This window comes from Petromyzon marinus, unplaced genomic scaffold, assembly GCF_048934315.1.
Source record: "Petromyzon marinus isolate PM22_M1 ecotype Great Lakes invasive population unplaced genomic scaffold, UKy_Petmar_22M1.pri1.0 PM_G_Scaffold_45, whole genome shotgun sequence".
Lineage (NCBI taxonomy): Eukaryota > Metazoa > Chordata > Hyperoartia > Petromyzontiformes > Petromyzontidae > Petromyzon > Petromyzon marinus.
Window position 1 is genome coordinate 896,007 of NW_027422997.1, and position 25,479 is coordinate 921,485.

The window sequence follows — 25,479 nt, forward strand, 5'->3', positions numbered from 1 at the left end:
GCCCCCGACCGTTTACCCCTTGGGCGGCGTTTCTCTGCTTGAGCAAAGCCTAGCGCGGCATTGACTAGAATGCCTACTAATTCTGCCGCTGGAAGCAGAAAAGTAGGAATTAAATCCACAGGAGTTGTTTCCCTGATATTTAAAAGTTCGTCTCTTGTTAGAGAACTCCGAAAATCTTGGCAAAACACTGAATTGACAGACAAAACAAGACAAAACAGGGCGCACCGACCGGCTGAGGCTACTATCATCGGCGCCATCTTCGCACCAGCACGGGTGTGCTGAACAGCAGGACTCTCTCACCAGCACTGGTGTGTTGAACAGTAGGCCCCTCTCACCAGCATGGGAGTGGTGAACAGCAGGCCCCTCTCACCAACACGGGTGTGATGAACAGTAGGCCTCTCTCACTAGCATGGGAGTGAACAGCAGGCCTCTCTCACCAGCACGGGTGTGTTGAACAGCAGGCCCCTCTCACCAGCACAGGTGTGTTGCACAGCAGGCCCCTCTCACCAGCACGGGTGTGTTGAACAGCAGGCCCCTCTCACCAGCACGGGTGTGCTGAACAGTAGGCCCCTCAACACGGGTGTGCTGAACAGCAGGCCTCTCTCACCAGCACGGGTGTGCTGAACAGCAGGCCCCTCAACAGCAGGCCCCTCTCACCAGCACGGGTGTGCTGAACAGCAGGCCCCTCAACACGGGTGTGCTGAACAGCAGGCCTCTCTCACCAGCACGGGTGTGCTGAACAGCAGGCCCCTCTCACCAACACGGATGTGATGAACAGCAGGCCCCTCTCACCAGCACGGGTGTGCTGAACAGCAGGCCCCTCAACAGCAGGCCTCTCTCACCAGCGCAGGTGTGCTGAACAGCAGGCCTCTCAACAGCAGGCCTCTCTCACCAGCAAGGGTGTGCTGAACAGCAGGCCCCTCAACACGGGTGTACTGAACAGCAGGCCTCTCTCACCAGCACGGGTGTGATGAACAGCAGGCCTCTCAACAGCAGGCCTCTCTCACCAGCACGGGTGTGATGAACAGCAGGCCTCTCTCACCAGCACGAGTGTGTTGAACAGCAAGCCCCTCTCAAGACAAAACTGGACAAAACAGGGCGCACCAACCGGCCGAGGCTGCCATCATCGGCGCCATGAACTCTGTCCTAGTGGTCTTCCCCCCATGTGTACTGTCGCCTGCTGACGTATGTACTGCCGTACACTGTATTTATCACTTTCAGTCAGCAGACGGCGCTATTACGCTACATTTGGAATGTGCTAACCCAGCGGCCCCCAACCGTATTTGTGGCGTCCATTACATTAAGACGGGCAAAGTGCGTGTAATTTGGAGACGGACAAAGGCATCTCGGGGATCACAGATAGCTTGGTGGTGATGGCTATGCTGTACGTAGCCTCTAATCCAGCACCGCAGAGGCAGTGAGGGTGGCTGGACCGCACACGTTTTGCGAAAATCCCTTCCCATGGACGTCGAGGAGGTGCCACTCCCCGGCACGCCGGAAGAAGGCAGTACAGCAAAGTGCAGACTAAATATTGTAGGTCCCTTCTGTATGCATGTATGTTGAACTTCTTTTGCATGGTACGGAGCCAATTGTGCTAATTGGAGGTATCAACACTCATTAACTTAATTTGCAGAGGACTGCAGAGCTTGGCTAATTGTTGGTGTTGGCTCACAGCCTGTATGCCTGAGGTTCCTCAGCGATGGTGAGATGCAATTTGCAATGAATGATGACGCGATATGAAACTAAACATGAGTATTATCAATAGGTGATGTTTTAGTGCGTTAAACGGTGGCTGGATCACACGCACTCAGAGGTTCTGATTTGTAATCATGTTGAAAAGCGTAGATGAAGGCGCTATTTTAGTCAGTATTGGCGATGTAATGCGGGTTAAAGCTTGCGCACCAATTGGAGGCTTTGGAAGATAAGCCTATAGAGGTGTTTCACGATAACATGCCATGTCACTTTCATGCAGTAGAGAAGCAGCAGCTCGCCTGCGTTTAAGTGACTCTGTACAATGGTGAGCACAATGCTTGATAAGTAGGGACGTGCTCACCCAGCCATGGATAGAACTAAATAATGAAGCAATTCTGCTGGAGCTTTTCTTTTGTTGGCGGCAGGTTACCTATCTGTAATACCCAATTCTGACGTGGCATTGTGCTTGCCACTCACCCCTTCATGTGCCATGCCGGCCTGTTAAGGCTATATGGGGGATCTTTGTATTTGTGGAGAGAGTGAAGAGTTTTCCATACCTGGGCAGTGTGCTCATGACCAGCTCCGGTTTGACAACAGAGGTCTCATTCCGAGTCAGTCAAGCGGCATTAACTGTCCATCAGTTGCGTAAAGCTACCTGGTCTGTCACTCCCTATGAAGCTTCGGATCTTCTCGGCCAGTCATGCCCTCCCTTCTCTACTCTTGCAAAATGTAAACTCCCCTAAAGGAAAATCTTCCCTGGTTAGAAACATTTAGGCTGGCCTGCCTACGATCCATCCTAGGTTTAACCAGGCTGGATTGTGTGAGGAGCTCACAGATCTTTGAAAGATCTGGACAAAATCCCATCGGTGAGCTCCTCTGGCAGGCAAGGTTGCATTAGTTGGGTCATGTAGCCCACATGCCTAAACAGCTTTTGTTCGGCCAGATAGAGGGGGCTAAATGAGCATGGCACGAGCTAGAGAAGAGATGGAGTGATGTGGTACAAGAGGATGTGGAGCTGAGTGGACTGGTACCAGTGGTGTCTAGATCGGCCTAATTGGAGGAGGCTCGTGAATGCTGCTGCTGGGCAGTTGGAGGCAGCTGCCCTCCAGCAACAACGTGCAGAGCGCCGGGTGGCTGAAGCACAGCAAGTTGGCACAGTACAGGGCACAGGTGGTGCATCGGCCATTCATTTCAGTCAGTGGACCCCTGGCACCTGGGTCTGCCCCATAACCTCCTACCAGCGGGCCTTCGACACTTCACGTGGTCTCAACATGCACATAGCCTGGCACAAGCGACGTGGTGAGGTCACCGCCACTTAGTGGCGAATGGCGGTTGTTGTGTCGACCTGCATGGGTGGTCTGTGTAATGTAAAGGAAGGGTTGTTGGCGGCCGCAAAGTCCTAAACTTTTTAATGAAAAACAAATGGAACAGGTTCCCTCCTGTGAACAGCACTTACTCCAACACAGCATCGAGAAACAACGCGCACCACGGTAACTCCCGGGTCGGCCGCAGCGAGATTCTAAACGGCACCACCCCTCTGTGCCGTCACGAGCGCCGCCACCACCGGCCTGTCCCCCATCCCCCGAACGCCAACGACGACACCCGGCAACCTACCCGCCAGAAAAAAATTCACGGTGCTCAAGCGGTAAATGTCGTGGGTTTACTCTCCAGCACGCAAAGCGGCGGGATCGAAAGCGGTCGCTCATCGGCCACGGTTTATAGCAGCAGCTGTCAGAGTCGGGATCGAACCCACGACCTCCTGTAGACCGGGCGAGGTAGTTAACATCTCATAGCCACTGTGGTGATAATGATGATGAGAGAGTGAGAGAGACGCAAGCTCCAAATATACGGCAGCAGCTGTCAGAATTGGGATCGCACCTACAACCTCCTGTAGGGCTGCACGGATTCCTCCAGTACAGACAAAAGTTTCTGATGGATGTGAAAGTGACGTAACCCTGTGAGCCCCACCCGGCACGGCCAATGGGAGACGTTTGTCACTTGAACGGAGTGCGGTCGTTTAGTTACTGCCGCTGGTGGTGATCACCAAGCGGGACGTCAAACTCCACTGTCAACGTTGTGGGTTTGCTCTCCCAGAACACAATTGGTGTGCGCTAAAGTAGTAATGAATTGAAACTATTAAACTCAATTTTTTTTTCATTTTACCAGGCGAGGACCCACCGGCCCACGCAGCTATTTTCATAAGCGACCTGGCCATCACAAACGATAGCTCAATGACGCGGCGTTATCGTCGTCGTCGTGCGTGAGAATCTCCAGCGAGCGGCTCTCCGAACACAACTGACGGGGGCGACGAGGCGCGCGCTCGCACGCGTGGACCCCGTGACGCTTGTGCACGACGTGGTTTTTTTTGTATGTTTGTCGCTGTAACGTTTTTACCCCGGGGCCCCCGACCAGAAGTCTGTGGGAAAAGAGCTTTACAGCTTGTCGGATTCCTACCTCCAGCGTAAATAAATATTTCCGATTCGGATTCCGTTTGCGCTCAGGAGGCAATCGACTGGCGGTAACGACGAGAGGCTCCTGCCAAGCACCACAGGGAGTAAGCAGATGACCTGCGGGCAGCGTTAAGACCACAGGAATCTGATGCGCGGTGAGGCCAGTGGGTGAGGTCCTTTCTGCGTCGTTTTTTTTCCCCACGAGTTTTTTTTTTGGGGAACCATGCGACCGCATTGGAGGGCGGGAGGCGGGCGCGAAGGGAAGGAAGGACTCTCGCGTTGTTACCGGGGGGGAGGTCACTTCCTGGCTCCGGTCACCGCGGCTTTGGCGGGGAAGGGGAAGCGGAGGAAGCCATCGGAGTGCGGCGACCTGCCCGGGGGGCTGCCGTTGAAAAACAACGGCCTTGGCGCAAACTCCGTCTCCCCGGGGCGGCAGCGCGGAGGCGTTGTCATCATCCAGCTCCACGCGTTTCGCTCCGCGCCTTGCGACGTTCGCGGGGTTGACGTCTCTGCTACAGGGGGGGGGGGGGGGGTGGGGGAAAAAAATGACATTACGTACAAAACGTCACCGTATGAACCTATCCCCATTTTCCCTGCTTGGTCGGTTCCTAACAAAGTTCAAATATATCATTATCAGAGTTGTTTCTTTTTGTTTGCATTTTTGACTGCTTGTGTTGTGGTTATTGCAAACATGATCCCTTGTATAAAGGTGTCAGTTTTTGTGCCAGCCAAAAGGGTAAAAACCTATTCCTATATCTTGTTACTGGCAAAGGAGGTCTCATAATGTAAAGGCTTACCCCGAGCCCTCAATACTCCCTGATGGTGCGCTGTTTTTGAGTTGTACGCCTTTTGGCGTCTTCTGGTCCAACACCAGTGGAGACTAGGCTCTAAGAAAAGCCGTCTCGGGTGTGGACCAATCAAATTCAAGGACAGTGCATATTATTATCAGAGTTGTCTCTTTTGTTTGCATTTTGACTGCTTGTGTTGTGGTTATTGCAAACATGATGCCTTGAATAAAGGTGTCAGTTTTTGTGCCAGCTAAAAGGGTAAAAACCTATTACTAAAGTTCAAACGGCCCTACCGAATCTCACTATGAATGGCGAGGACGCCGCGCCGTTCGGAGCCTCCTCCTCCTCAGCGCGTCTCCCCTCGTCGATAGTGGAGGATCGCAGGCGGAGGCGATCGTACGAGACCTGCAGTTTCTTCTGCTCCCGGTCCCTCTCCAGCAGTTTCTCGGCAGCCTCGTTGTACCTCTTCTTGAACTTGGCCAGCTCGCTCTTGGCAAGCGAGAACTGCCGCTTCAGAGTGGCGACCTCCGTGACCTTGTTCTGGATTTCCTGCTTGAAGCGGTCCTCAGACTGCACCCCGAGCCTCTTTGATTTCGCGGCCAAGTGTTCCTGATACAGTCTCTCCCGGTGCATCTGCGAGATGGAAAATTTGATGAAATGTATTTTTAATCGGTTAAAGAGCCGTACGCGCAAGGGGACTTACGTGTAGAAGAATAACTCGGTTAATGATGCCTCTGGGAACGACGAAGCTCCAAAAAAATATCGAAAGAATGAAAACAAATATTCATAATTTTCTATTTAAAGCTTTCGTGACTGCAGGGATTCATCTTCTGGGTTCTTTCGGTAAGGTCACGTAGAATGGAGATAAAATAATAATAACAGAATTTGTTCTGTAATAACAAAAAAATAACAGAATAAATTCTGTTATTTTTATTATGTTATCTCCATTCTACGTGACTTTGCTGAAAGAACCCAGAAGAAAAATATTCATAAATCACGCAAATTAATTCAAGAGTGACATCTTAAACGCTGTACATGTTCTAAGTAGTGCCGCCGATAATAGACGGACTAAATATTAACTGCGTCATTCCAATGGTGCTCACTAAATAAAGAAGTGCCTCCAAGTCTTTTTGTCTCCGAGTTAGTCACTACTTATGTTTGGAGTTTGCACGTTCTCCCAGTGGCCGTGTGGATTTTCTCCAGGTCCTCTGGTTTTTCCCTCCCAATGTTTAGAAACGACATCTAACGCGTTTTAGAGTATTTGACTGCTGTAAATTTACACGTGATGATAACAGCCGCTTGGGTTGGGCTATCATTCGTGATGGCCAGGTCGCTTCTGCAAAAAAAAGAGGTTACGTAGCTCAGTGGGACTTTATCCGCTAAAATATAAAACATTTCAGTTTGTTACTTTTTAAAAATATTTTTTATTTTTAAAAAGTCACCGATCCGTCGCCGATACCTGAAAGATCCAGAATGAAAGCGCCCGCGAACATATCTCCTGGATGACGTCCGGCCCTAGGCCCGCCAGCACCATGGACTTGTGCTCCTCGGGGGGGTTCAAGCAGACCCGCACCACGTCCAGGATGCCGCGCGGCAAGGCGCCGCACGCCGGGCAGGCGGCCGCCCCCATCTTGAACTCGCGTTCGCCGTCCTCGTCGCAAAAGAGGTGCGAGCAGGAGGTGACCCAGGCGAAGTCGCCAACAATGCGCCGGCACTTCCTCAAGTTGCACAGCAGAATTTCTTCGTGCGCCGACATTTCCTCCCCGCCTGACCACTGGCCCCGGGGGGGCCGCCAGTTCTTCTGTTCCCAGTCGCCGCCGTTCTGGTTGAGGGAAACGAATCGCGGGTGAAACACGTTTTCGCATGGAGCGCGCGAAATGCGTTCGCGTTTTTTTTTGCGAGCTCCTGCCGTTTACTGACCGGCTGAGAGCTCCAGAGAGAGCGCCGGGGTGCGTGCTCGTTCGTTAAGGGCGGCGAGAGATCTTGGTCAGCGTAATGACGGAAGCAAGTGAGGTAAAGTACGATGGCGAAGCAAACAGAAATCAGTTGGGAGAGCGACGGTTTTAGAGGCTAAATTGCTGAGCAGGGGGAGTGTTCTGACCTGCGGTTTGGTGAGTGGGTGGATGAGTTTGTGGGTGAGTGAGCGAACTTGTAAGTGGCTGATGGGCTGGGTGTATGCACGTTGAACTTATTTCACACCGTACAGAGCGAACCGTGCTAATCGGAGGTACGGGTAGAGGACAAGAAACTAAACACAAAGACCAGTGCAAAAGAAATTAGTTTTCAATCTAGATGATTTTAAAATGCACAGTTTCAGTGGATTCCTAATAGCGGAAGGAAAATGGTTCCAGACGGACGCAGAAGCGCATCTGAAAGTGCGCAACGCTTGCCCAAAAACCTCTGCGAGGGTGAGTGTGTTGTGACCTGCAGGGTGGTGGGGTGAGTGGATGGGTTTCTGGGTGAGTGAACTTGTCAGTGGCTGACTGGTTCAGTGAGTGTCTTGTTGTGCCTGCAGTTTGGTGAGTGGGTGGGTGAGTTAGTGGGTGAGTGAGCCTGTGAGTGGCCGACTGGCTTTAGTGTGCTGTCGTGACCTGCAATGTGGTGAGTGGGTAAGTGGATGCGTGCGTGGGTGAGTGAGTGAACTTGTCAGTGGCTGGTTGGCTCAGTGAGTGTCTTGTTGTGCTTGCAGTTTGGTGAGTGGGTGCAAGTGAATTAGTGGGTGAGTGAGCCTGTCAGTGGCTGGCTGACTTAGCGTGCTGTCGTAACCTTCAATGTGATGAGTGGGTGGTTGGATGAGTGAGTTAGTGGGTGAGGGAGCTTGCCAGTGGCTGACTAGCTGCGCGAATGTGCTGCTGTGACCTGCAGTGTGGTGGGTGAGTGAGTTAATGGGTGAGTGAGCTTGTCAGTGGCTGACTGGCTGTGTTGAGTCCTCACCACTTGAGATTGGGACGAATTGGGGAGGCTTTCGTTCCAGAAGTCGATTGACAATGGCAGAGGATAATGACTGCATGCCACACTCAATGTGCCGTCTGTATTCATCCGTATTGTTAATGTATGAATACGCCTGTTGCTCAGGAAAGCCCCACTGAGTCTCAACTCTTCTTCAGGAGGGGTCCTGCCAAGTTTGCACAAGAGGGGGCGATGTTGCTGTGATCCCCCCACTGAGTCATTTCCAGGTAATCTGTTAGCTTTGGGATGTGGTTCTGGCAAGTACCAGTTCCACTGTGTTTGTGGGTTTAGCTATGGGAGGGAAACTCGGAGGAAACCAATGGAGATCACACACATGCCACTCTGTAGTACAGAGAGTGATCACACAAACCATTGCCGGACAGCTGGGATCACTCCGTGTACAGTGCTGTACAGTATCTAAATGTGTAGGGGCCATCCCTTTTGTGCGTACGCAAAAATCTGTCAAAACCTGACCCCGTACGCACGCGGACTTTTTAAACACCCCCCCCCACCTGCCTACGTACATTCGCCTGACGCATCACCCCCCCACCCCCTAGAATCCTGTAGAACGGCCGATATGTAATCCATGCAGAAACGATCAATTATTAATATTAACGTGTTTAAGCAAACAGATAGTCCACCGCCGGCTGCATTATTATCGAGGCTTCAACCCCCCCCCCCCCCCATTTCCTATGCGTACATTGTGAGTAGACCCCCCCATATGCAAGCGTACGCATTTTGGGTATCCCCCTCCATGACAACGAACTAAATGGATGGCCCCGTATCGGGAAAAATCGGAGGACCCTGAGACAAATCCACGCAATCAACATGGGGAGAGAGACGCAGACTCCAAATATACAGCAGCAGGAGCAAGCGTGGTCAGGGCCTGGGCGCGAACCGACGATCTCCTGTAGGCCAGGCGAGGATGTTAACATCTAGTCACCGTGATGATAACAGGCGAGGTAGGTAACATCTCCTAGTCACCGTGATGATAACAGGCGAGGTAGTTAACATCTCCTAGTCACCTTGATGACAACAGGCGAGGTAGTTAACATCTCCTAGTCACCGTGATGATAACAGGCGAGGTAGTTAACATCTCCTAGTCACCGTGATGACAACAGGCGAGGTAGATAACATCTCCTAGTCACCATGATGATAACAGGCGAGGTAGTTAACATCTCCTAGTCACCGTGATGACAACAGGCGAGGTAGTTAACATCTCCTAGTCACCTTGATGACAACAGGCGAGGTAGTTAACATCTCCTAGTCACCGTGATGATAACAGGCGAGGTAGTTAACATCTCCTAGTCACCGTGATTATGACAGGTGAGGTAGTTAACATCTCCTAGTCACCGTGATGATGACAGGCGAGGTAGTTAACATCTCCTAGTCACCGTGATGATAACAGGCGAGGTAGTTAACATCTCTTAGTCACCGTGATTATGACAGGCGAGGTAGTTAACATCTCCTAGTCACCGTGATGATAACAGGCGTGGTAGTTAACATATCTTAGTCACCGTGATGATAACGGGCGAGGTAGTTAACATCTCCTAGTCACCGTGATGACAACAGGCGAGGTAGTTAACATCTCCTAGTCACCGTGATGATGACAGGCGAGGTAGTTAACATCTCCTAGTCACCGTGATGATGACAGGCGAGGTAGTTAACATCTCCTAGTCACCGTGATGATGACAGGCGAGGTAGTTAACATCTCCTAGTCACCGTGATGATAACAGGCGAGGTAGTTAACATCTCCTAGCACATTCCAAACCCTGCACAGCAATCGAATCGCTGGGGATGGGAGGGGGGGTGTAAAACGTCGTATTTCCAAGCAAAGTAAAATGTTGTGGACCCCATGAGGCTGATGAAAGTTTCGCCCTCACGAAAGCGATGCTGGGTCGTGGCTCACAGGGCGATACCAAATAAAAAATAAAATAAATGAATTAAATCCATCGCCTCACAACTTTTTGAGGGTTTCCCGCGCTTTTTTTATTGTTTGTGTTTAGTGAGTGTCTCATCACTACTATGAGGCGACTTTTACTGGTAGGAAGGAAGATTGTAAACTGAGTGTACCAGCCTGCAATAGATTAATGTGTCCGTCCGTCCGTCCCCTTTCAATACTCTAACGAAGTGAAATCTCGTGTGACTGTCATCCTTTATTTAACCACGTGAGTGACGTCATTGAGAGTCACTCTCTTGTCACTGTCATCCTTTGTTTAACCACGTGAGTGACGTCATTGAGAGTCACTCTCTTGTCACTGACATTCTTTATACTGGTAGTAGCGAAGATTGTAAACTGAGTGTACCAGCCTGCAATAGATTAATGTGTCCGTCCATCCGTCCCCTTTCAATACTTTAACGAAGTGAAATCTCGTGCTGTTGGGGTGTAAAATCAGCAATAGACAGCGCAGAGACTTGACAAAATTCCAATGTTCCTACCAGCCCACCATGCAGGGACCTGTTAACCCCTCCCCCCCAGCGTGTAATATTGTTTTTGTAGTTTATAAACACTCGTATTCCCGCACTTTTTATCGCTTGTTTCGTGACCTTCAAGGGGTGAGAAAAAATTAAGAACAAAAAACCCCCCTCAGACGTAGCAACTCCGAAGTCTTAAAAAAAAAGACGTGTAAAATTGTATTTATAATCAAACTACTCGGCAACGTAAAATAACAGCCCTCTGCTTGATATGAACCCCGAAGTGTTTAATGTGAGATATAGAAAAAAATATATAGTTTTGTGTTGTTTTTACCTCACAGCAATCCACACGCTCGGTGACGTCACCCTGCAGCTGCGCTCGAGAGTGGTTGCGGGCGACCGTGTGACGTCACGGACCCCCCCCGCACCCCTCCCCTTCCGCGTGACGTCACCCCTCGCGCTCGTGACCTGAACAAGGCAGTTGTTTCGATTTAAAGCTTTCGTGACTGCAAGGATTGATCTTCTTTGGTTCTTTCGGTAAAGTCACCACCACGTAGAATGAGAATAAAATAATAAATTGATAAAATAACACAATAAAATACTCACGACGTTTCGGCCACAACACAAGCGGCCTTCATCAGGTGAAGGGACAAGACTGTCTGGAGGACAGCGCTGGAGCGAACACAGCCAAGCTCAGACCGCGACCTTTAAGCTGTGTGAGAAGAAACAGAGCGCCTTGACAAAGGAATTAGCATAGAATTGAGCATTGAAATAGCTGAGTGATTAGCTAAATTCAATGCTAATTCCTTTGTCAAGGGGTGCCTCTGCAGATGTGTATGCTTTAACTTTAACATAGCCATTTCTGTGACCAGTCACAAGCTAATCACTCAGCTATTTAAATGCTAAATTATATGCTAATTTCTTTGTCAAGGCGCTTTGTTTCTTCTCACACAGCTTAAAGGTCGTGATCTGAGCGTGGCTGTGTTTGCTCCAGCGCTGTCCTCCAGACAGTCTCGTCCCTTCACCTGATGAAGGCCGCTTGTGTTGTGGCCAAAACGTCGTGAGAATTTTATTGTGTTATTTTATTTTATCAAGCCTGTGTGTGTGAGAGATTGTCAGTCTGTGTGAGTGTGAGATTGTCAGACTGTGTGTGTGTGAGATTGTCTGCCTGTGTGTGTGAGATTGTCAGTCTGTGTGAGTGTGAGATTGTCAGCCTGTGTGTGTGAGAGATTGTCAGTCTGTGTGTGTGAGAGATTGTCAGTCTGTGTGTGTGAGAGATTGTCAGTCTGTGTGAGTGTGAGATTGTCAGTCTGTGTGTGTGTGAGATTGTCTGCCTGTGTGTGTGGGTGAGATTGTCTGCCTGTGTGTGTGTTTGAGATTGTCAGTGTGTGTGTGTGAGATTATCTGTCTGTGTGTGTGTGTGAGATTGTCAGTCTGTGTGTGTGTGTTAGATTGTCAGCCTGTGTGTGGGTGAGATTGTCTGCCTGTGTGTGTGTGTGTGAGATTGTCAGTCTGTGTGTGTGTGTGTGAGATTGTCAGCATGTGTGTGTGTGAGATTGTCAGTGTGTGTGTGAGATTGTCAGTCTGTGTGTGTGAGATTGTCTGCCTGTGTGTGTGTGAAATTGTCTGCCTGTGTGTGTGAGATTGTCTGCCTGTGTGTGTGGGTGAGATTGTCTGCCTGTGTGTGTGTGAAATTGTCTGCCTGTGTGTGTGAGATTGTCTGCCTGTGTGTGTGGGTGAGATTGTCTGCCTGTGTGTGTGTTTGAGATTGTCAGTGTGTGTGTGTGAGATTGTCAGTCTGTGTGAGTGTGAGATTGTCAGTCTGTGTGTGTGTGTGAGATTGTCAGCCTGTGTGTGTGGGTGAGATTGTCTGCCTGTGTGTGTGTTTGAGATTGTCAGTGTGTGTGTGTGAGATTATCTGTCTGTGTGTGTGTGAGAGATTGTCAGTCTGTGTGTGTGTGTGTTAGATTGTCAGCCTGTGTGTGGGTGAGATTGTCTGCCTGTGTGTGTGTGAGATTGTCAGTGTGTGTGTGTGAGATTATCAGTCTGTGTGTGTGTGAGATTGTCAGTCTGTGTGTGTGAGATTGTCTGCCTGTGTGTGTGAGATTATCAGTCTGTGTGTGTGAGATTGTCTGCCTGTGTGTGTGAGATTGTCAGTCTGTGTGTGTGAGATTATCAGTCTGTGTGTGTGTGAGATTGTCTGCCTGTGTGTGTGTGTGAGATTGTCTGCCTGTGTGTGTGAGATTGTCTGCCTGTGTGTGTGGGTGAGATTGTCTGCCTGTGTGTGTGTTAGATTGTCAGTCTGTGTGTTTGTGTGAGATTGTCTGCCTGTGTGTGTGTGAGGTTGTCAGTGTGTGTGTGTGAGATTGTCTGCCTGTGTGTGTGTGAGATTGTCAGTGTGTGTGAGTGTGAGGTTGTCAGTTTGTGAGTGTGAGGTTGTCAGTGTGTGAGTGTGAGGTTGTCAGTATGTGAGTGTGAGGTTGTCAGTGTGTGAGTGTGAGGTTGTCAGTGTGTGAGTGTGAGATTGTCAGTGTGTGTGAGTGTGAGGTTGTCAGTGTGTGAGTGTGAGGTTGTCAGTGTGTGAGTGTGAGGTCAGTGTGTGAGTGTGAGATTGTCAGTGTGTGTGAGTGTGAGGTTGTCAGTGTGTGAGTGTGAGGTTGTCAGTGTGTGAGTGTGAGGTTGTCAGTGTGTGTGAGTGTGAGGTTGTCAGTGTGTGAGTGTGAGGTTGTCACAGTGTGTGTGAGGTTGTCACAGTGTGAGGTTGTCAGTGTGTGTGAGTGTGAGGTTGTCACAGTGTGTGTGTGTGAGGTTGTCACAGTGTGTGCGAGTGTGAGGTTGTCACAGTGTGTGTGAGTGTGAGGTTGTCAGTATGAGTGTGTGAGGTTGTCAGTGTGTGTGAGTGTGAGGTTGTCACTGTGTGTGTGTGAGTGTAAGGTTGTCAGTGTGAGTGTGAGGTTGTCCCAGTGTGTGTATGAGTGTGAGGTTGTCACTGACCCTGGTGAATCTTCGTCGTTGTCAAGGCCGCAGGCTTCACCTCCCTCACGACTCTCAAAATGGCGGCGAGCGAGGAGGGGGAGGAGCCAGAAAACTTCGCGTCACGTGGGAGGGGAGAAACTGAAACCTGATTGGCTCCAAGGCGGAGAGATTTTTATTTTTTTTACGGGAAAACTTTATTGTTTTTAACCGTACGATGAATTTACAAAACTCACCATCAACAATAAACACTCGCGTTGGCATTGGCGCGGTCTGAATAAATAAACACAAATTTTTATTGGTTATGTAAATATTTACAAAACGCGGTAATATCACCCAAATGATATTCTGTAGTTAAGATTCTTTCCCGACTCGATCCATCAGAATCGATCTGCGGCTTAATCCTCAAATCGATTCTCTCCATTCTTTCAATGCATTAACAAACGATTCTTAGATTCTATCGTCGATTCCAGCACACCTTTAGCTAAACAGTGTCTGAATCTGATCTCCTGTTGATGCCCCCACACCTGAAGATGACTGCTTTGTGTTGAGACTGGCACGTCGAGGTTTTTTATTCATTATTTTTAATTTATTAATTTTGAAACCCCCCGTTGACTTTACCGAAAGACTCAAAGAAAATGAATTCCTGCAGTCACGACAGCTTTTAAGTCAAGATTCAAACAAACCTCTATCATGGTTATATTTGGTTGTCAGATGGCTTCTCACATTTAGTTGGCACGCGTCAAACGAGAAATTGACAAGAATGCAGCAGGGACGTGGCCAGACTCCACCGAGAGACTTGCAAGACATCCATTCTGGTCAGCACCCACGGTGGCTAGGAGATGTTGACGACCTCGCCCGGTCTACAAGGAGGTCGTGGGTTCGATCCACGACCCTGACACTGCCTGCTGTTGCTACTGCTACTGCTGCTGTATATTTGGAGTTTGCGTGTTCCTCTCTCTGAGCGATATCACGGTACGCGAGCACTGGCCACCACCGAAAATCGCCACGTATGCCCGTACACGCCGCACAGTACTGTACACAGTTGCACGGGTGCGCGATCGCAACGCAGTCACACTGGTATGCGAGCGCTACGCGCTATTGTAAACAATCGTGCGGGTACGTAAACACCACACACTTCGTCCCGAGGTGAACAGCCGCGCATACACGTAGACACCCAGCACACTCTGCCCTCCACTTCACGCTCCCAAAAGACCACACAACACAGTTTAATCCCCCCACTAGCGAATTTGATTTACCTGAGCAACTCGTTTAACTACGCGTGTGTGTGTACGTCAGTGGCTGCCAGCCTACCCTCCCGGGGATTCTAGGCTGAACCTACTGTCTATCGCTCCGCTCTCTACTCCCGATTAACTGACTCCGGACTCACTTCTCTTACACACGCTTACTTCCCTTAAGCTGCGCTGAACGTTGTAGAAGGAGGAGATGGTAGGTCGGCCTCGTCGAGAGTGGAGCCTGGCTGCGTTGGAGTTCGTCACACGGACGTCCCGAACGGCTGACTCTGTTGCTCCGTAGACCGCTAAGATTTTGAAGAACTCACCTTGCTACCTGAATCCCCCTTCCTTTATCCCACCTACAACAAAGGAATTCCGCCGTTTCGCTCCCTTGGCCTCCCGTCCAATCAGGGGCTCGGATTTTCCCGCCCTTTCGATACCCGGATCCCAGCTCGGGTGACGTCGCCGCAGTGATCTCTCCGACGTCCGCTCTCTGTTCTCCCGCTACCAGTCCACTGACCCGTGCTTGTGCGTGTGTGGCTCCACTCGTGGTGGCTCGATGGCCCTTGCCGTGACCATGCAACTTTAATATTAGGTCGCGGCGCCGCAGTGCATGTCAGCTACAGGGGGAAGATCGCCCAATTTCCCGGCCGCAGGAAACCATGAAGTTCGATCCCATTAGGGACTTCTGGAAAAAAACCTATCGGCCGGGTGACCTCTCCTCTCGGCTCTACGTGGGGCGTGTGTGCGTTCATGTGGGGGGGGGGGGGAAAGAGGGGGGTTGCGAGGGTGCGCCGCGTCGGCATCCCCCGGTGGCGGCTTCACGGCGGCGGGCATGGCCTCGGCAGAGCGGCTCTGCTGCGGCGGCCTCGTGACTGTGCAGTGGGCAAAACGCGGACGTCTGAGAAGGCACCGGCCCCGGGAGAGTGGCGGGAAATCCAAGGCATCGGTGACAGTGTCGCGCCGGTGGGTACGGCTCCGCTGTGGCGGCACCACAGCTATACCAAATAAATGAAACTATGAAATGAAAACTATGCACTATAGACTCAGCACCAGATCTTATTTATTCACGATGTACTTACAAAAAAAATCCGCAGACTACCTACTGGATCTCCTCTCTTGTTTCAAAGAACAAATTTGACCTCAGGTCTTCGCTCAGCTACCAGCTTCACATTCCCTATTGCCGTACAAAAACCGGAGGAAGGGCCTTTGCTATTGATGCCCCCAGGGTCTGGAATGCTATTGCCAATAAACTGCAACTTGAATCACTACCTATGAGATCTTCACTCAAAACTGCTCTAGAGGAGTTGTACAACCCTAGCTGCCACTGCTATTCAGTGGCCTAAAATATGGCTCTAGATTTTGGTGTTATAATTTATTTACGTAGTTTATTGTAAAAAATGTGGTCACAGTCCCTATGATCACTGTTACATTGCATTTATGGCTTTTATTTTGGTGATTTCGAAAACGTTTTTTTGTTTTGGCCATTTTTTTGTTTATTGTAGTACGGAGTTAGACTGATGACCTTAATCTTAGTTGTCTTGTGGTTGTTATTGTTTGACTTGCATCCCACTGGGATTTTTGCACACAGCGTTGGTGTATGGTGCTATTTCAGGAATATTTTGATTGTTTTTTCCTGGATTTTCTGTTTGCACAGTCACATAATCACTTTAAGATGTTTTCTTGTTCATGTTTTTGTTTGTTGAGGTTGCACCCGATTCAAGAGCCGAATGGCTCACAGGGCTATACCAAATAAATAAACTATGAACTACACCATAGACTCAACACTGCACCATAGACTCAGCACTGCACCATAGACTCAGCACTGCACCATAGACTCAACACTGCATCATAGACTCAACACTGCACCATAGACTCAGCACTGCCCCATAGACTCAGCACTGCACCATAGACTCAACACTGCATCATAGACTCAACACTGCACCATAGACTCAACACTGCCACCCATAGACTCAACACTGCACCATAGACTCAACACTGCACCATAGACTCAACACTGCCACCCATAGACTCAACACTGCACCATAGACTCAACACTGCCACCCATAGACTCAACACTGCACCATAGACTCAACACTGCACCATAGACTCAACACTGCCACCCATAGACTCAACACTGCACCTGCAAATCATCTGAAAATCACGGACTGGACGTTGGAGGGCATTATTTACCTCACAAGTGGAGAGACCTCGCACTCCGGGCCGATCGTCGTCAACTTATCAACTTATCAACACAACTCCATGGCCACTGCCTTCACCCCCGGCCCCCCTAAAATGGCGGCGGGCGAGGGGGAGGAGCCGAAAAGTTTTGGCGGGAAAAAAAACTTCGCGTCACGTGGGAGGGGAGACACCCAACCAGTGTGAGTCCAAGGCAGAGGCGACTTTGAGGAAATATTTTAAAGTACCGAATTGCAGAAAAAAACTCAACAATAAAACTCCCGTTGGCATTCGCGGAGATGTAAATTTAAAAAAAATTGCTTTATTGTTGAAGTACATTAAATAAACGCGGAAATATCAGAAGTAAATTTCAATACAAAATTTACTCAAACGTGATTCCGTAGTTTCGAATCCTTCCCGACTCCAGAATCGATCAAACGGCTTGATCACCAAATCGATTCTCTCCAGTCTGGGTATCCAATAACAAACGATGTATCGATTCGAGCATCGATTTTCAACGCCCCCTTTGATTTACAGTGGTTGAATCGTGTTGAGCTATGATTAAGAATCGAATCGGCTACAACGTGGTCTGCGTGGCTGAGCCAATAGAAGCGCACGCTGCTGGAAGGCGCCGTCCAATCGGAGGAGGCGATGGTGGCTCCAGGTGCACCTAGCATGGCACCAGCTCTGCTGCTTGGACCAATTGGTGAGCTTCAAGATGCTCCCCCTTACTCGGTCTCGTCGCGACTGCGGCTCTAGGTGCACTGAGCCTGGCAACAGCTCCACTGCTACATCACTACAGTAGCTGCACTGCGCCTGGCACCAGCTCCACTGCTACATCACTACAGTAGCTGCACTGCGCCTGGTACCAGCTCCACTGATTCTTCACTACAGTAGCTGCACTGCGCCTGGCACCAGCTCCTCTGATACATCACTACAGCCAATCAGTGAGGGTTGTCACGTCAACAGAACGTGCCAATTCGTGACTAGTACAGCACACCGATGATGGTGTGGCTTTGATCTCCAACACACCGGTGTGCTGTACTAGTACACTACACTATACACTACACCAAGGCCGTAATCTTCCTCTATATACAGTATATAAAAGGGAAATTTTTGATTGTGCCTGTTCAAAATGTTTAGCGTACTTCCCGACATGCACCAAACTTTATATTTGCCATGTGGGTACTTTCCAGACTGTACACCATGCAATAATTATAAAAATACACTTTTTTTGGGGGGGGGGGGGGTGGGCGCAATAATGCATTTATTTTGCACGGTAAGTGAGCTGTCATGTGACAGATGTGACCCTATGCGGAAGCGTAACAGAGTATGCCTGCTGATGTCCCCCCACACCCTCCGCGGGTAAAGTGAAATACAAATGTGTTGCAGGTCTAAGTAGTAGTGTAGCGGTAAGCGCTACGAACCCGGCGACCCGAGTTCGATTCCCGCTCACGGCCAACCCCGTTGACGATTATTTGAACCGGTCCTGGGCCTCTTCTAGGTCGACTCAGCCCCAAACGAGTAACTGTTGTGGTGTGAACATCGCCACTGGGGAGACAAAGACGGCCGGGCGTGCTGAATCCAAGTCCCAGGCGAAGCTGGGTAGTACAGCTAGTTATAATATATTGGGGGGCACACATCCCCCCCCGATATTCAAATGTGCTCAAAATGTCCCCCCCAATATATTGCTATAAAAAAATGTTTTAAAAGTAATAATTGCTATGCAATTTGCTAAATCTTGGCCACAACATCTGGACTTGTCTTCATATAAATCAATGCATAGATTTCTGTTTATATGATTGTGGTTATGGTTGTACTTTATTAATCCCTAATCTCAAACATTACATACAATGAAGCAAGAAATGGTAAAAAAGTAAAAACAGAGCAATGGAATACACTATTAGACATTATTGTAAATAAAAAGTCTATCCCATGTGTTGGTGAATTTTTAATATTTTAGGCAGGAAATGGCAGGAAATAATTTTTCAAATTGAGATATTTTTCTGGGGGGCGGGGGGGAGGGACCCCTAGACCCCTTGGAAGATCTGGTCCCCCCCAATGTTGACTCCATGGCTACGGCCTTGCACTACACTATACACTACACGATACCTTACCTCTAAAAGTCATTTTTTGTCTGTGTGTCTGCGTGTCTGTCTGCGTGTCTGTCTGCGTGGGTACCTTGTGACGTTTTTCACTTACAAACTGTGGGGTTTACGCATCGAAAAAGTACACAGATACCACGCCGTATGCCCTGGGACGAAAAATTGCTCTTCGTATTTCACGTCTGTCAAGTTTAAAGTAGTTAAGTGAACAATTTATTCCGTTTTATAAGCACGGAGTGGTGCCAGAGCACGCATCTGCGCATGTGCGAGAAAGTCGGCTCCGCGGTGGTGATTGCCCCTAGCAACGCACACACGCCATCGGGTTGGCGGAATTCTCGTTCGTGTTAAAAATGCAACAAAAATACCCAACGCTGAGGTCAATTCTTCAGTGTGATGTCTTCTCCCCAATTGTGCACTTACTACTATAGGGTCGGTAGATGCTACGATTATAGTGCTTGGATAATATTATTGTTGAGCGGGCGGGGGGATGGTGGGGGAGGGGGGTAGCAGCCCACCCCCAGCCTGCAAAGGTGCCACATCAGCCGGCTGGGCAATCTAGGAGAAACCGGGGACACTGCACCAGGACTGGGCCTCACCACTACACTCTGTGAAATTAGTACTATTATAGAGTCGATATATACTATTGTAGTGGGTATAAAACATGCGGAGACTTCTCTCTTCTGGAGGCAGCACGTAACAATAACACAAAGGGGTACGGCCCCTTCCGATAATTATGGAGAGATTCCTCCGGCTAGCCTACCTAACATTGGCTATGCTCTAGCACTGCCTCACCTACAAACAAAATGAGGGTACCCCCATGGGTTCTCCCTTATCACCAGTGATAGGCAATGTTTTCATGGAGAAATTTGAATCAGATGCCATCCAGACTTCCACTCTCAGACCTTCCCTGTGGAAGAGATATGTGGATGACACTTTCGTCATTTGGCCACATGGCCTCCCAGCTTTGAACCTTTTCCTACACCACATCAATTCCAGACATCCCGCCATCAAATTCACCATGGAAGTGGAGAAAGATGGCAAGCTACCATTCTTGGATGTTCTGTTTGAGAGGAGACCTGATGGCTCACTAGGGCATTCTGTCTACAGGAAACCCACCCACACAGATTCCTACTTGAAACCTGAATCCCACCACCACCCAGCTCAAAATAATTATCTCATCAAAACGTTATACCACAGGGCACATTGCATTTTGGACCAACACCACCTGACCAGTGAATTAAAACATATACACCTGGCCCTCAAGAGAAACGGATACTCTGACTGTACCATCCGCCAAGCTCTTTCTCCCTCCATACAGAAACATCCACTTGATACTCTGGTCAAAACCATCACACTACCATATATAGCAGGCATTACTAAAAAGATCTCCTAAATTCTAAACAAACACAAGATCCTGGTCCGGTTCAATACAGTACACAAAATCCGTGACCTGATCCCATCCGTGAAGGATGTCGTTCCTGACTTACAGTACCCCGGGGTTTACAAACTGAGCTGCACCTGTGGTGACTACTATATCGGGGAGACGAAACGACATGTCTCTGACCGAATTCGCGAGCACAAATCAGATTCGAAACACGGCAGAACGAATTCTTCTGCCGTAGCTGATCACTGTTACAACGCTGTGGATGATCACGATATAGTTTTCTCCGATACCAAGGTTCTCTGCAAACTCACGGGTTTTTATCAGATTTGTCCACGAGGCAATTCAGATTTACAAACACAGACACAATTTCAACCGAGAGAATGGTTTCAAATTAAGCAATCATTGGAAAGATGTTCTAAATCAAACCAAACATTAAACTAATTTTCAATGGTACAGTATATTTATTCAAGTAGTGGTATTCCAAACTTTCACAGCAGCTTATTTCCCTTCACACCAACATTATGTAAACTCCCCTCCACCGTGCCGGTCCAGTACATCATTGTATGCTAATTCCTTTGTCAAGGCGTTTTTTGTTTCCTCCCACACAGCTTAAAAGACGCGACCTGGGCTTGCTGTCTTCACTCCAACGCTGTCCTCTGGACAGTCCAATCCCTTCACCTGATGAAGGCCACTTGTGTTGTGGCCGAAACGTCGTGATTTTTTGTTATTTTATTTTTTACCTACGTGACTTTACCGAATAGAGCCAAAGAGTATGCTCTAGCCTCTTCACTGGTTAAGCTTTTGGTTCAGCCCTTTGGGCTCTTCGCTTCGGGTCTTCAAGGTTACAGCTCCAGGGTGGCTCTTGAGTTATTAAGATGTTATTAACCAAGTAAAATTTACCTGTTCAAAGTTGCTCCATCTTATTTGCCGGGTATTAGTCTATTTTACCTAGCAGTGTGGCTATTTTGCTTTGGATGTCATCATCTATCTTGGCAGAAATTATGTTGCCCTCATTACTCTCAGCGTCTCTGCTGTACTTGCAGCGTTCGCACTCCTCGCACCATTCACCCCCCCTAGCCTCCCCCTCTCTGACTTATTTAACTGCCCTAACCCTGGTCTCTCTCACACTTCAGTGAAAAATTCCTTGCTGTGGTTGTCACACCTGATGATGATTGCTTGTGTTGCAATCGTAACGTCGTGATTTATTTATTTCATTAATTTTTTTTCACCTACGTGACTTTACAGAAAGAACCAAAGAGTATGGCTCTTGAGTCTTCAGGTGAACGACGACTGCCGTACCCGTTCAGCGGACTGTCTTTTATACCGGATTCTGCCTCACCCGCCCCTGGCCACTCCTCCCTTCTGGAACCGTCTTCCTGGGGGTCTGGGGGTTTGTACTTGTGGTCCCGAGCTGCCTTAGGATTACCTTAGCTCAACGGCCAGACTCATCACCCTTAGACTCCCTTCTGCTCCCTGTTGACTCGAGGCCGTTATTACACGCTACAAGTAGTGGCAATCACGTACAGCGCTCAACGATGCCGCTACATTATAGCAGCCCAGCCCCAGCCTGCCAAGGCGCCAACTACACTATTATAGAGTCGGTATATACGACTATAGAGAGATACTACTGTAGAGTAGGTAGATACTACTGCAGAATATTTAGTTACTTCTACTGTAGAGTGGGCAGTGGGGGGGGGGGGGGGGGTATAGCAGCCCAGCCGCAGCCTGCTAAGGCACCACCTCGGCCAGCTGGGCAATCTAGGCAAGGCCGGGGGCTCTCCACGGGACTAGGCCTCACAACGACACTTTGTATACTTACTAGATACTATTATAGAGTCGGTAGATACGATTATAGAGTCAGTAGATACTACTGTAGAGTCGGTAGATACTACTGTAAAGTCGGGAGATACTACTGCAGAGTCGGTAGATGCTACTGTAGAGTCAGTAGATACTGCTATCGAGTGTGCAGATACTATACTCTTTGGGTCTTTTGGTAAAGTCACGTAGATAGAAAATAATAAAAACCATGACGTTTCGATCGCAAACGTCTTCAGGTGAAAAAAATACAGCAGGAGAAATATAGCGAGAGAGCTGCTGCATCAAGAGGTTATATAGGTTTGAGATGGGTGCAACCCAAGGGTAAGTGGGCAGGGCTAGAGATGGAATTTGCATGTAAATGTAAGATCGGAGAGCCTGATATACCTCACGACTACGGTGCTAAAGAGGCGCACGATTGTATTGCAGAAGATTAGCATGTCAATCTGTTAATGTAACCCCACGAATAGGGTGCTGAAGAGGCGGCTATTGTATTGCTAGAAATTATAGATTAGCATGTCAATGTGAGATGGCTCCCGCAGTAGCGGCTGTGTTAATGAGAAGATTGGCAAGTCAGTGTCAGAGAACCGGGCACAAAAGCCACCTCGTGCCCTGTTCTCTAACATGCCAATCTTCTCATTAGATATTGCTATAGAGTCAGCAGTTACTGCTATAGTTAGTTGATACTACTTTAGAGTCAATAGATATGACTATAGATTCAGTAGATACTACTATAGTCATTAGAAACTACTGTAGAGTTAGTATATACTATAGAGTTGGTTGATACTACTATAGTCAGCAGATACTATTGAGTCAGTAGAAACTACTGTCCTCAGTAGGTACCACTACGGTCAGTAAAGACTGCTATAGTCAGTAGATACTACTATACAGTCAGTAGATACTACTATGGTCAGTGGATACTACTATAGAGTCAGTAGATACTCATTGTTTTTTTCGGTAAAGTCACGTATGTAGAAATACAATAAAATTATATTAAAACAAAAAAATCACGACGTTTCAATCACAATGCAAGCGATCTTCATCAGGTGTCAAGAACAAATCACGGAGGTAAATACAACAAAAAGATGAGAGATGAGAATTCAACAAACCTGAAAAAACATTATGTGAAGCACATCCAGTCAGGCCAACAACACAGACACTTCCTGGCAGACCACGAATTTCAGAAGAGTGTTAAATTTCATGTTCAACCTTTGGATTGCACATACCAGCATAGATAGAATGAAAAATACGAGGTACACGGTCAGTAGAAATACATATACAAGTCCAGCAAGAGGTAAGGAGGGAGGAAAGACGGACAGGGAGGCAGAGAGAGAGGGGGGGCCGGAGGGATGAACAGAAGCTTAAATAGGAAATACGGTTGGAGGGGGGGAGGGGCCAGAGTGAGAGCGGCAGCTCAAACACGCACATCTTACACATACAAAACGGCAGCTCAAAAAAGGACCACCTCTTGTAAATACAAAATGGCAGCTCAAAAAATGACCACCTCTTGTAAATACAAAACGGCAGTTCAAAAAAGGGCACATCTTACACGTAATTACAACGGTAACTTCCCCGTAGAAGTGTGATAATAAAGTATTAAAGCTTTCGTGACTGCATAAAATTACTCATTGGTTTTTTCGGTAAAGTCACGTATGTAGAAACACAATAAAATTATATTAAAACAAACAATCATGACGTTTCGATCACAATACTAGCGATCTTCATCAGGTGTCAAGAACAAATCATGGAGGTAAATACAACAAAAAGATGAGAGACGAGAATTCAACAAACCTGAAAAAAACATTATGTGATGCACATCCAGTCAGGCCAACAACACAGTTAAACACTTCCTGGCGGACCACGAATTTCAGAAGAGTGTTAAATTTCGTGTTCAACCTTTGGATTGCACATACCAGCATAGATAGAATGAAAAATACGAGGTACACAGTAGAAATACATATACAAGTCCAGCAAGAGGTAAGGAGAGAGGAAAGACGGACAGGGAGGAAGAGAGAGGGGGGGGGGCCCGGAGGGATGAACAGAAGCTTAAATAGGAAATACGGTTGGAGGGGGGGAGGGGCCAGAGTGAGAGCGGCAGCTCAAACATGCACATCTTACACATACAAAACGGCAGCTCAAAAAAGGACCACCTCTTGTAAATACAAAACGGCAGCTCAAAAAATGACCACTTCTTGTGAATACAAAACGGCAGCTCAAAAAAGGGCACATCTTACACATAATTACAACGGTAACTTCCCCGTAGAAGTGTGATAATAAAGTATGAAAGCTTTTGTGACTGCATAAAATTACTCATTGGTTTTTTCGGTAAAGTCACGTATGAGTAATTTTATGCAGTTACGAAAGCTTTAATACTTCAGTAGATACTACTATAGAGGAGATACTACTGTAGCATTAGTAGTTACTACTATAGTCAGTGGATACTCCTACCATCAGTAGTTACTACTATTGAGTCAGTAGATATCACTGTTGAATTAGTAGATCCTCCTACAGTCAGTAAATACCTCTACAATCAATATATACTATAGATTCAGTAGATACTACTATAATCATTAGATACTACTTACAGTCACTATTTACTACCATAGAGTTGGTTGATACTACTATTGAGACAGTAGATACTACTGTAGAGGTAGTAGATACTACTACTATGGTCAGTAAATACTTCTACAGTCAGTAGATACTATTATACGGTCAGTTGATACTACTGCAGTCAATAGATACTACTATAGTCTGGATACTACTATAGAGTCATTTGATACTCCTGCAGAGTCAGTAGATACTACTATAATCGGTAGATACTTCCGTAGATTCGGTAGATACTACTATAGAGTCAGTAGATAATACTACAGTCAGATGCCACTACAGTCAGTATATACTGCTGCAGAGTCAGTAGATACTGCTTTAGAGTCAGTAGATACTGCTATAGAGTTAGTAGTTACTACTATAGCGTCAGTTACTACTGGAGAGTCAGATACTGCTGTAATGGTTCGACAGAGGCGTGCACACTCTTGTGGAGGCAACACTTATTTATTTAACACAACTGCAACACAACTGCAACACACCCTACACATGAGGTGGTGACCACCGCCTACTCTCGCTAACACTCGGGTTCTACTTGGCGTGGCCAAGCCAGGAGGGCTTCTGCTTGGCCACGATGACTGGAGGCTTCTTCCTTCAGATTCTTCATGAGACGTCTTCATCCCAGGCATGAACAGCTCAGCTCTCTGTGCTGAGCCGGCTTATAAGCCCCCCTGGCGTGGCTGGCCACACCCTAGCCACGCCCTCCTCGAACCCACAAGAAGGCTCCACTCCCTGACCACGTAACCCCCAGGGTCCCCCAGGGCCCCTGGCCCCCACCTGGATCTGGTCACGTGTCCAGCCGGGGTCACTCAGAGTGCCACTACTACACACCGCACCAGGTACTCATTTGAGGCCGAATCGACCTAGGGGAGGCCCAGGACTGGTTCAGATCAT

General features: G+C 48.2%; 2 protein-coding genes across 3 annotated transcripts in view; one reads left to right on the forward strand and one right to left on the reverse strand.

Moving 5' to 3' along the window:
- Window positions 1–3,084: 3,084 nt before the first annotated feature.
- LOC142917316 (E3 ubiquitin-protein ligase CCNB1IP1-like) lies at window positions 3,085–13,368 on the reverse strand. 2 transcript variants are annotated; one of them, XM_076061949.1, is made up of 5 exons: window positions 13,289–13,367; window positions 10,629–10,762; window positions 6,390–6,752; window positions 5,224–5,563; window positions 3,085–4,654 (listed from the first exon to the last, which is right to left on the reverse strand). In XM_076061949.1, exons 3-5 carry the CDS (start codon window positions 6,684–6,686, stop codon window positions 4,440–4,442), a joined length of 852 nt encoding a protein of 283 aa, XP_075918064.1. In that variant the 5' UTR covers window positions 6,687–6,752; window positions 10,629–10,762; window positions 13,289–13,367; the 3' UTR covers window positions 3,085–4,439. The 2 variants fall into 2 exon arrangements, with proteins under 2 accessions (XP_075918064.1, XP_075918065.1); XM_076061950.1 differs by having other exon boundaries at window positions 4,575–4,654; window positions 5,234–5,563; window positions 13,289–13,368.
- Window positions 13,369–17,292: 3,924 nt separating this feature from the next.
- Window positions 17,293–25,479, forward strand: part of LOC142917300 (uncharacterized) — a 28,498-nt gene continuing 20,311 nt past the window's right edge. Inside the window, exon 1 of the mRNA XM_076061932.1 lies at window positions 17,293–17,386. The gene's annotated coding sequence lies outside the window, so the exon portion shown is untranslated. The remainder of the gene's footprint in view (window positions 17,387–25,479) is intronic.